This window comes from Helicoverpa armigera, chromosome 1 (genome assembly GCF_030705265.1).
Source record: "Helicoverpa armigera isolate CAAS_96S chromosome 1, ASM3070526v1, whole genome shotgun sequence".
NCBI lineage: Eukaryota > Metazoa > Arthropoda > Insecta > Lepidoptera > Noctuidae > Helicoverpa > Helicoverpa armigera.
In genome coordinates this window covers 16,348,249-16,360,387 of record NC_087120.1, presented here as the reverse complement: position 1 = coordinate 16,360,387, position 12,139 = coordinate 16,348,249, and the positions used below count along the sequence as shown (strand labels likewise).

General features: G+C 38.5%; 1 protein-coding gene across 2 annotated transcripts in view; it reads right to left on the bottom strand.

The window, feature by feature from the left end:
• Positions 1-12,139, bottom strand: part of LOC110372472 (uncharacterized) — a 41,430-nt gene that overhangs the window by 22,921 nt on the left and 6,370 nt on the right. The window contains exons 2-4 of one of the 2 annotated variants that reach the window (XM_064036370.1): positions 4,063-4,238; positions 1,346-1,546; positions 425-605 (exon numbers count right to left, since the gene is read on the bottom strand). Coding sequence is in view for 1 of the 2 variants with exons in the window: in XM_064036364.1 (XP_063892434.1) it covers positions 1,346-1,546; positions 3,645-3,697 (254 nt within the window). In the remaining variant the exon portion in view is untranslated. Of the gene's footprint in view, positions 1-424; positions 606-1,345; positions 1,547-3,644; positions 3,974-4,062; positions 4,239-12,139 lie in introns of those variants that run through there. The other variant, XM_064036364.1, reaches the window with a different exon arrangement.

The following is a 12,139-nucleotide window of genomic DNA, read 5'->3' as shown; positions in this document are numbered from 1 at the left end:
GTAAACTGGGTATAGTATCTACCTTACAGACTGTTTATATGTTAAGAACATGAGTTGTACCATTCAGTTTGTACCGACATGAGAAAAGAAAATGTACATTCACTAAAAAACTAAAATAAAAGTAAATGTTGTTATGAAAGAGTTCGATCGTTGCTTGCTGGACATTCGGGTAATTGATAGATTAAGGAAGAACTTTTCTTTTAAATATTATTGCTAGGTATATAATTTGAAGCGTAGTATGTAGTACCCGCGTGCATTCGTGAGCAATTGACGAGTGACGGAAGCACTCTACAAGTCGTCACGTTGACCCGCCGGCAAGCAACGTGCGAACTCGCTCAACAATGAATCTTTACAATCTATTCAGAAAGGGGAACAAACAACCACCTCGTGTAAAAATAAAAGAAAAAAAAGAAAAAACTTTTACCCTATCTCGTGCAAAATGAAGATGTGGTGAAAATGTCTCCTCAAAGACGCGTGATCGAACGAGTTTATTTAGTCTCCATAAACTAAACTTGAGCTGTCAAAGCTCCTTGTTTAGTCGAAAATCAGGCTTTACCATCCGATATGACCGCGCCATACGATAGTGTTGGAAAAATAATTAAATGCTGTAAAGAAATGTTATTGTAACTTGTTAACACACACAGTTATATTGTTGGACAAATAAAAAACATGGGATAGCAACCAAATTGTCTTTAATTGCGATTCATAATTTTTTGCCTACCCTGAAAATCCCTAAGTTTCCCTAATCTCAAAAACCTCAAGTTACTTTAAAATGTCTCATAGAAAAAATGCAGTAAAAACTTTAAACTAAGTTAATTTCAAATGTGTGATGCACCTGTAAAATGTGTACCTATCATCTAAACTACTATATTATGTAGTTCAAAAAGTCCTTATAAGTTCGATTACATTTTAAAAGACGACAAAAACATTGTGTCGAGTCGGCCACCTGTAGCTGAATGAAAGAACACGTGCCGACGAACGAATATTTTCCTTCAAGCATGAATGGTGAATGAAACTTAAGACTTCGGAATCCAGTAAAGTACAACAAACAGTAAAACATTTATATATTTTGTCACGTAGGGTGTTTGTAACTTGTTGCTTTTCTTTGTAAGGAATTCTAGTTATTGTTTGGTAGATAAAGGATTGTATAGAAGCACCCTACGTGCAAATGGAGTCTAACAAATAGTGGTGAACATTCCACGGTCATTATCATCATATATGAGCTTCGACCTTCTTATCAATAGATGCTTTATCCTGTTGAAGGGTATAATAGTTTCAGTTACCTTTTTTAAGAGCCCGTTGAACATTTGCCACCATTGTTAGACCGTGTAAGACTACCACTTACTTTGTCAGCGGTTCTTGGGGAGCGCCTTCATCAGCGTCGGTTATAACCAACGGCTTTGGCAGCCCTGGCGGCTTTGGGGGCTCTAACGGCTTTGGCGGCTCTGACGGCTTTAACGGCTCTGGCGCAAAGACGTCAGGTCCCAAATCGGGCTCTACATCATGCTTAGATGATCCTCGAGCCGAGTTTACTTCGGTATCAAATCTAAAAAAATACACAGCCTTACTTATAAAAATCATCTAATCATCTTCTAAGCATCATTTTAACTAATTTATTACTACTTAAATACTTAAGTAGTGATTGAATATTTAGGTTCATTAGTTAAGACATGCTTAAGCAACGTTTAAAGTAAACAGCCCTTAAGTATTACTTATTATTTAATTCACATTTATAAGTAAGGCTGACACTGTTTAATATACAGTACAAAAGTCAACAGTTGGTGACATCGAAACGCAACGCTTAATATTATCGCAAGCTACACTGCAGCGATTTTAAACTTTCATTGCTTTTACAATATTTTTAGTATATCGTATTGCAAAGGTCCACCGATGACTCGCGTCATAGAAAGAGCGAACTCGATATTATAACTGTTTAAATGGCAAAGGTTACAGAGAATAACGCCCACTCTTCATTTCTGCGCAGTATTTAAGCTCAGCCCGACAGTTCAGCTAAATGGAAATTTATTTACAGTTGCATTCACTGTAGTGTCAGTGTAAAATAACTTTATATAGTGGAATGGATTTAACAAAAGCCAGAGTGGCTGGTCTCTAATGGCAGTACTTGCTTTGTGTATCTTTGTACTATCATTTTGCAATATTATCCGATTAATTCATACTTTAATGATCTATTGAAATTTTGGGTAAATTAAGGCAGACCCAAATAAGGAAGTTATTTATTCGCTTTTACCTAATTTCAAGCAAATGATACCTACAAGTTTTACTAAACCAGCCATTTTTAAAGGTCCAGATATACTTAACTAGACCAATACAAGTGTACAGGCTCTAACCTGGGCAAGTCCAATGTATATTTCAAAGTTATATGTATCTTGGAGACTACGATGGAGGAAAACATCGAAAGGAACTCTTTTTAGACTTAAAAAGTATAAAATCTCTTAGACAACTCTGTATGAGAAGAGGCATGTGTCCCACAGCGGGACAGTAATAAAATGAAACAGAGGAGTTCGTAGATTCGTAACGATGTGTTATAGAGATCGGTCAGTTCTATAAGGCAGGTACCATTTACAATTAAACATAGTTGTACCTACGTACAGTCAGAAAGAAGCCTAGAAAGTCTAAAAGCCAGTCCTACGAAGGAGTATCGTGTTACAAGGCTCCATGAAGGACCAATCTTCTAACATTTCCTACGGAGAGAGCTGTAGGAATAACAGGAAAAAAACAATACGGTTTCAGAGAGTTGTTGGTGTTATGCGCGAAAAAACGCGGGAGTCAGCTGTTTGACAGACAGCTGTTATACCGGACTGACTTACTGACGTTATTTGCATACTTTAAGTTTTTTTTGCGTAGATAGACGAAGTACTATCGATAGTTTCAAACAGTTTCTTTTTCAAGTGGCTAGTTTAATTTGGTGTAACCCTTTGCATAATAATGTTACAAGAAAAGTTTTTCTATTTAAAATTGCTGCATGTGATACAGAGGTGTACAAAAAAGTCATTAACCTACAGATTTGATGGACATTTTAAACGTAAGTATTTCGTTGAGATAGTGCAAATTAATTGTTGACAAACTTTAAATCAAAATTGGCTTTACTTAAAGATAAAAAAGTCATACATTTAGTATTCCGAAGATTTCTTATCCTATTATGTATATAGAAAAAACTGCACCATCCCAAAAAAATCTTTACGAGTATTAAACAAGGCCCTAAACTTTCGCAGTGATAATTTATGCTTAAACTGCGCTAGCTAGGATTTAAAAATACGAGAAACTAAAATGATGTAGGGCAGAACGCAGCAGCGCGGGGTGTGAGACCCACCACCCCCGGGTCCCGCGCCCACAGACTTGACCTATTTCCCCGCTATCAAGAGACGCACTAATTGACGACACAAACTCCTAGCTCGATTTCACAACCTTAATATTTCAGGACTATTTCGCAATTGACTCTAATCCATTACTGCTTACAAACAAGACGGCATGGAACACCTCGCTGCAGCGTCGAGCGCGTGCTTCTCAATGTTTGTACACATTGAAAAGTCGAGCAGTGTGCTAACTCAATTCAGCACTACACACTATGTTAGCTTAGGCAGAACTCGCATCTGCATTCATCGGCAACTTAATATAACACAAACCTCGAGAAGAGAGTTGCTAAGTTAGGTCTGTTGGACACATCCGTACCGCACATTTTGTTCGTTTTATATCACTTTCACCACAAATACAAAATAAAATAAAACTTAAATTAAAAAAATAAAAACTAAAATAAAGAAAAGAAAAAAGCAAATTATTCGGTAGCTACGATGTTAACACCTCCCGAATTTTTCAAAACTTTCAAATTAGTAACGAATAAAATGAACAGTAAGAATCGTATAATGTTCACTGCCACAGATCGCACCAAGCGGAACATGATGAGAACGTGCTGCTTGGAGCACAGTCGCGACGTGAATAATGGCGATCGCAAATGGCAGGTAGGGGTGGCTGGGCGAACAACATCGTCATGGAAACAGGCATGCGCGTGTGAGTGCGCGTGTTGTATACAAGCAATGCACTTACAGATGCAGTTGTGGGGCGGCGCAAAGCGCCCGCCCCCGGGAGTACGCAGGCCCACACGTGGCGTCTTCTCCCCGCTGTGGCCAATGCGCGAACAACCCTTACGAATGATCTCACAGCGGGCACGAAGACTTGCAGCCGGCGGGACCGAGCCCCAGGCCCGTGGCATTCAGGTGTACCTGGAACAACACCACTACATTATGCAATCGTCCAATGCAGGCAATTAGCTCGTCATCAGACGGACGCTGAAGACGAGGCTGGATTTAAATCTTATCAATCATAATTCTTACAGTCTAGATCTTTTCCGCATTTCTGTCCGTAAAGTTAACTGTACCCAAAACAAAAGCTTTTGTTACAAAATTGCTTAACAAATCGTATGCAAATACGTTAATGACAACAGAATCATAACAAAATTATATCATAATCAAACCCATACCCTAGAGCACATAATAGCATAGTACTTTGATATGGCATTGGTGCATCGACAAAGAAAACGTTTGAGATAAACAATCACTTCAAGATTACACGCACTACGCACGTAATTAAACGTAAACAACCTAGCTTACAAAACTTGCAGAAATCGAACTTAAATTACGTTGATAATGCTAGGACATCATTTCAAATTGACCACTCTGATAATTAATTTCCTCGGCGGGACATACACACTTTTCCCGCTACGCGGCGCGAGCCTACGAACGTACGTAGGCTATTCATAGACGGAAAGTTAAGTTAGAGATTACTAAGAATTAACAACGAAGTACCACTTCAGATGCGGTAAGAATCTACAGGAATCGAAATGTGTTACAAGGTTGGCATATTTTTAGACATCTCATTTAAATAAATTCGCAACTGTGGACTGACCAAGTTAAGAGTCCTTTTTGATATAAACTCTTCATGCCTTGTTGCCAATTTATCTAATTACTAGGACCGCATTGACAACTTCCTTATTGCAATGGTCACCATTACGGATTGCCGAAATTTTTGCAGCAGTATTCCGATGTTTTACCAAAATAACTTTAAAAAGATCGATTAAAAACATTGTTGATTAACGTTAACACGTGTGACAACTATTCCAACTTTTAGTTTGCACGAAATCCCCGACGCCCCACAGGCAATTTAACAATAACAGATTGGATTTGTACCTACGTCAAAATTGTGCATATTTATAGACGGGATCATGCAATCAGTGCAATCAACCACATCCTGGACTCTTACAATACATTTCTTTTATATTGTGCGATTGGTAAAAGAAAAAAATATCTACAACATGATTCCATAGAAAAACTAGCTGTCGCCTGACCTTCCGAATGTAAAATAGGATATAATCCCGTATAATATAAACTTTTACGTATCTATAAAGACGTCCGTAATTTAAAACCTACTGTTTTTACATTTACGGCGCAAATACAGAATACCGCACTGAACTGGATATCGCTCAATATTTTTAACGAAAAAGAATACTGATAAATGATAGTAAAAAAGAGGAGATAATCAATTGAGCATGACAATAAGATGAACATAATCTTATGGCACAATTACACTCAGGCCCGACGACAAAAACGTCTGGTTTTCCTAAAACTCGCATACTTTGAAACTTCGACGGGAAAATTCATGGTGAACGGTAGTTTTCAGAAAACTGACGCTAATTTTAAAATGGGCCTTAGGAGTTAGCTCGTATTCGACAATGGAACTCGGACACACTGTGTGTAAATGAATGAATTCGAGTTACCCCGTATTTAGAACTTATAAATGTCGATATATTTTTCTAGATTCTAGAACAATCGTTGTAATCAATAAATCCTTGTGAGAGAAAGCTTTCGCCGGGCAGACAGAGTGGGTCTATATATAAACAGCTGGTTGTTATTGTTGTTACAGATATCTGGAACTAAAACTAATCCGATTCGGAATATGGCTCCAAATATAGAAGAACTATCCTAATTCCAAGCGATTGTATTATGATAATAACAATATTCCGAGAAGTGTCGTAGGTGACGATTAAATTAGATGTTGACAGGATTCAATTTGCTCTGAACGGTATTTATAGACTGGTTTGTTATTTGAAAAAAATATAGCTAGACCTAGACCTAGCGTTTCTTTGATTTTCTTACCAGAACAAAAAAAAACTAATTGAAACCGGGAGGCACGACTGCATTATAAAAGTCGTCTCAGTCGTCACGACTGAAATCGTCAAGAACGCCCGGTCAGCCAGCAACCGGCCCTATATAGCATGTTAAAACGTTCTCCCTGGTAAGAAGCAGGCACCAGCATCTGTTGGCCTAAGGACCGGTTTCTTTTCTGTTTAATTATGAAAAGGGAAGAAGCGGGACGTCTGAAACCAGCTTCAGAACAGAGAACATTGTGTGGCAAACAACAAGAGAGTAAAGAAAATGATATAAATGCTCGAATCATTTGACGGGTTACCAAAATATTGCGTAGTTGCGTAAGATTCTTTATGCTGTCTTTTCCATGGGACGGATTTAGGTATGTACGTAAGTACTTTGTCAATAGAGTGTATTGAACAAGTTATTTACTTTCTCGCATTCATTAGTCATTAGAGTATCGAATCACAGCCGTGTTTGGACTTTCTAGAAAAATCTTGTAATGAACTTTGACCATGCGTTTATTAAATCATGTTTTTCTTGTGTTGTTTAAACTATTAATTATTTTAAACTTTCCGATCACTACGTTCGCGACGGTCACCAAATATGATATCTATATAAAATACACTAATGGCATTATATCTGGTTAATTTTAGGCAGTTTGATGCTTAGTCTATCACCATAATTAACTAGACTTTGATTGGTTCATCAATAAAATTATTTTTATGAAGTAAATAAACTACGATTCAAATAATTATTATAGTTAAGCAAATTCTTTAGCGTTACTATCAACGGCGTTGACAACAGGGATAGTTCGAGGTGCTTCAAAAAATAATCTGTTTGGCTAGTGAAACACAAATATAAAGTAAGACATGGTCAGAGGGTGCAAAGCACAGGTAAACAGGTGCGTCACAGTCAGTACAGATAGCTTTCCTATTACAAAAAACACAATATCAACAAAAGCAGTGTTGAAACGACGTAGACGTTTACTCTAAACTCTGAGACCCGGGAAAACAACGATTAAACTATAACGAAAACAAAACCAACAGTATACTTGCCGCCCAATGGTCAAATCGGCGAAGTAACAACTGATAATGGTTCGGATATCGATGCAATCGAGTTGAACCATTTATGGTTCAACTTATCGTAAGAAAATCTGAATGATTTGCGACCAAGCACAAAAGAGATTTGAAGTTATGAATATATTCTTTCAACAGTTCCAGCCACCACGGCATGCGAATATCAATGACATAATACGCCGCGCTCTTGTTGCCGTCGGCGTTCTAGTGGCTTGAACCCAGTGGCTTGGCTCTCGACGATGGCAAGAGATGGCAACAGGTGGTATGTCTTTATTACCCTGGAAGATGGGTAGAACTTCAGCGTGGGATGCGACCTATGTCGACACTCTTTCGCCTGCTGCAGCGGCAGAGAACCTCAAGCGGCGAAAATATAGTAGCCTTATCGACAACTATATTTCTGCGAAATCTGGGGTTGAAACTCTAGGGTCGTGGGGCCGAGAGCACACCTCTTTTTCAAGGATATAGCGAAGCGAGCGTTTGATACTTTCTGTGACTCAAAGGGCTGAAAATTAGACTACAACGAGGCAATGCCGCCAACCTAATGGGCACACTTCCGATTGTCGATTGGCAGCGATCAGGAGAAGTTTTTTTACGCTATATATTAGATTTAGATTGAGAAAATGAAATTTTTAGGATGTCGATATCTAGACTGGTTAATTTAAACGTATTTAAATTGTTTATATACAGTCGCATGAATCACTTGTAACTATTTTTACTATGATGTTAAGAACTTCACAAGTGTTGCAGTTTGTGCATATTTCCTTTTTTATTTTTTATAAAATAATATTAACTACACATCACTATTAGTTTACACAATGAGACGGCTCGTGTTGCGGTTTGTAGTGTCACGTAGCCTCCCACGAAACCTCCGGAATACGACACCCTTCGGCCAGGACTGTTCCTTGAGCATGTCGATGTGCTGAGTCGGGCCAAGTACTACGAACGACTATGTGTCGACTCCCAGCTTCACGACTCTCAAAGTCCAGCTGGTTTCTATCCGATGTACTCCACAACATCTTCCACGTTCGCGGAGTGGAGTAGACGCGAAACATACAACTGGGTCGAAGGGATAGCAGATAGGACGTAGCGGAATGCTCAGATTCGTCAATGGAGTTCCGAAATGTTTTCGAATAAATGGCATCATTTTTTCTCTCCACCTTAATGAAGCATCATTTGACCCTTTACCTGATACATGGAGTACCAAGCTTTGGGCTGGTTTGAAAGAGTATAGATAACAACAGTCCACTCATATGGGGAAACTACTGCCATCAACACGAATATTGCACTTAACAGCAATTATTTAATACGTGTTTACAAACATTTAACATATCGTATTTCAAATCTACATCGTAGTACAGGTAGAGTCAGTTAACTAAATCAATAATGACAATGGGACACCTGTTTAACAGTCCGAATAATTTGATGACTGCACAAAATTATCTTGTTATGCTCATTATAGGTAAACGCAGACCGTAAACCGACAAATGGTCGTCAATTAAAGATTGATTGCAATGCGCTTTTTGACATTAATATAATAGTAATTAAGTTGTGTCATCATGCTTTCATCACACGCCGCAGCGATGTGCACAGTATTGCAGATATCGTAAAAGAACACTAAAGGTCGTAGTACAGACTTTGAACCATGCGTGGCCTGCCAGGTCCCAGTCCCAGTTCACCATAAGCAACTGAGGGTTACAAGCTTATAAGTCCATCCACGGACTGCGAGGTGGAAGCATCTTGTCACCACGAAAAATATATTATAATATGGACTTTATGAGTGGCTCGCTTGCATAGTGCCGGCGGCACGCGGTTGGCCACTGTAAGCGGTTACCCTAACCACTACGGTTTGTTTAAAGGGGAGATGTTAGGTAGCAGGCTATGAAACATATTTTTCATATACGGATGGGTGCCGTTGCTGTGATTTCACAGAGGACCATATGTTTTAGGGTATACCCACATCTATCGACGCGGAATCGGCTAATACGGTCAAAAAAGCCTTTCTTTCTACGTAATACGGGTGTTACTAATACCATTGATGCAAATGGTATGGCTCGGCTCGGACGACGCGTTGCGACGCGGGCCGACGGCGAAACAAGCCGTTTGTATAGGAGGACGATAAGTCGAGTAACTGTGGTGATACGCACTCGGCTTAAACCGATACCGCTTCGATAAATGTGGGTAGACCCTTAGGCCTTCTGTACACGGCAAATTTTTACCGTGAAACTCTACGGTAAATTCATCGCATAGGAATGGCGTTTAGTTTTGTATAGGTCACTATAAAAAGGTGCTGTGAACAAGGTGTCAGGGAACTGCAAAATTTCCTTTTACAAAAAACGTGTCGTGTACAAGAGCTCTTATATTTTCAAAACCTTACTATAAATTGATCATGTGGCAATTGACGCTATGTTCTGTAAAAGTTTAAGTATAGGAATATGTCTTCTTTATTGCTTGTCTAACGTGTGCTAATTCTATAACTTCCGTATAGGTACTTCGCGTAAACATATAAATAAGCGTATTAAGCAGCCGATGGCAGCTATATCATAAAAAAAATCCTTGCAATGTCTAAATCAAAATAGTTTTAATTACAGACAGTTTTTAAAAGTCGTTTATAAATTAAGATCGAAAACCCACGAAAGTGCTATTAACTCAATATGTATTTACAGTACAAGCAAAGTTACGATCGTGTACATGATGATAGTGGTATAATATAGTCAAATATCATGATTACACGAAATAGACCCAAAACCAAGCCAATTTTTCTCTTCGAAGCACAGTAGAGTTAATTTATTACGGATGTACGTTTAATCGGGCTAATGTGGATAATGTTGACTCTGTGAAAAAAGCTCTGTTCTGCGCTTTACTGTATGCGTCGGCTGAGTGCAATCAATGTAAGTTCCTGACAGCAAGCGACGGACGAAAATTCGGTTCAAATTAAAGCTTTATTTTCTCTTCCGCGGCCGTGGAGAGTATGAAAACGCACTTTCAAAACCAAGTCCAGTCTTTTTTCTTGCACACCAGTAGAAAAACCAAAGGAATAGCGTCGTGATTTATGCTCATCTCATTTTATACATAATTCTCTTCTATGTATTTATTTCCTATTTCTGAACTAACCAAATTGCACCCGATATGTACTTAATTCCAAAGAACCAATCAAAGTTCAAAAGACACGTTTGTCTACTTTTCGAATATCCGACATAAACCAACTTTAACATATTTCTTTACAGACACGAAACGGAATTTTCATAATTCATTTATGTAACTGTTCGTCCAAAAAATTTTATTTCGTTAATTTCGGCGGCATTACTGCACTATTGTGGTCGCACTCGGCTGTCCGTAACATAATTATCGTAGGGCGAGCATGTTTCCATGTAAACCCTGATTATGTCTCTTGTTTGTTCACGATTAAAATGCGTTTCAGTGCATATTTGGTATTCAGTAAGAGCTTGCAGTGTATGCTGGTCCGCGTATGGTGAAGAAGAGTCTAAAAACGGACATCACATAACTAGGTCATATGTGGCTTCTTCAATTAACATTTCGTTGGGATTTTAAGTTGATTTTATCAGTGTTCGTGGTTTTCAAAAACTGGGTTACCCCACGGAACTTTGCTTTGCGATCACGGTATGACGGGTATGCAGAACTTGTATGAATGAAATAGTCCTAGTTTGACATTACATGCTGCAGTATGACGCATGTAATAACAGATGTATACTTCTTACTAGTATTATTAAGCTCAAGAGTTTGTTTAACGCGCTAATTTCAGAAACCACCGGTCAGATTTAACCATAGACCACTAAGGGAAGATATATTAGGCTTTTGATCTGAGTACGCGAAATATGTCTACAGGAAGCGGGCCAAAATGCCGACGGAAGCTAGTAAAACAACAATATGTAAAAATCTCAATCTGGAACGTGGAAGCTTTGCCGTCGCATGGCGAGCGTCCCTATATTGTATCCATCAATCGTGCGAGTGCAATATCAAGGAAAATGCATGCATTTCAACGACCTACTTACGTTGGACGCCTATGCACGCTCAAAAACGTCCCACTCTCAAAAGAATTCCAAAACAGAAAGTAACAAGTTCGGGACCTGCGAAATTGACGTATAGCTGTAGAGATACGACTTAAATTGAAATATTTTTGTTACTCCTATAACATAGCCTTTGTTTTAGTGAGGATTGGTGCTAGCGGCCATTTTTGTTCTATTTTTATTCCGCTCTAATTATGCCTTTCATATTGACAGCACCGAATAGTTTATTTGTCCGTTCGCATTCCCAAATGGTATTAAATTCCTTTAAAAAAGATAAATGTATCAACCGGACATCTGTTTTTACGTACGTACAGGGTGCAGGACATCTTATAGTTGGAAAATTAGTAATTATCCATAATCTATCCAAAGTTGCGAAGAGGTGAAGTTACTTTGGAGTTATAACCGATTTTTCCAATAGAAAACCACGTTATTTGAGAGTGTCATAGGCTCTATCTTTTGAGGTAGGGGAACTACTTCCCAGGGACACAGGTGAATCCACGAGACACGGCCAGTCCTACCAACTTTACTCAACATACAAAGTACCTAAGCTGTAATGTAGGCCACACACTCACCTCAAGCCGATGATTGAAACCACATTATGGATGGCACCAAAGTTAAGACAAGTATGTTGCAACCGGTTCTATGGCACCATTAACCTTGTTGAATATGTTTATAGGAAAAACTCGACTTCCTCTCTCACAGACAAAACATATAAGTTCTAAATTTTCATAAGTTATAAAATCTTTTATAGGATGGTGCTATTTTGTGTGAGTGTCCAGATAGCACTTACTTAATTAGTTTTACACATGCATAACAAGTTAATACTCTTAAGACTTCCAAAAAGCAGAAGGTAAAACCAACGGCTAGTATTTTGTCA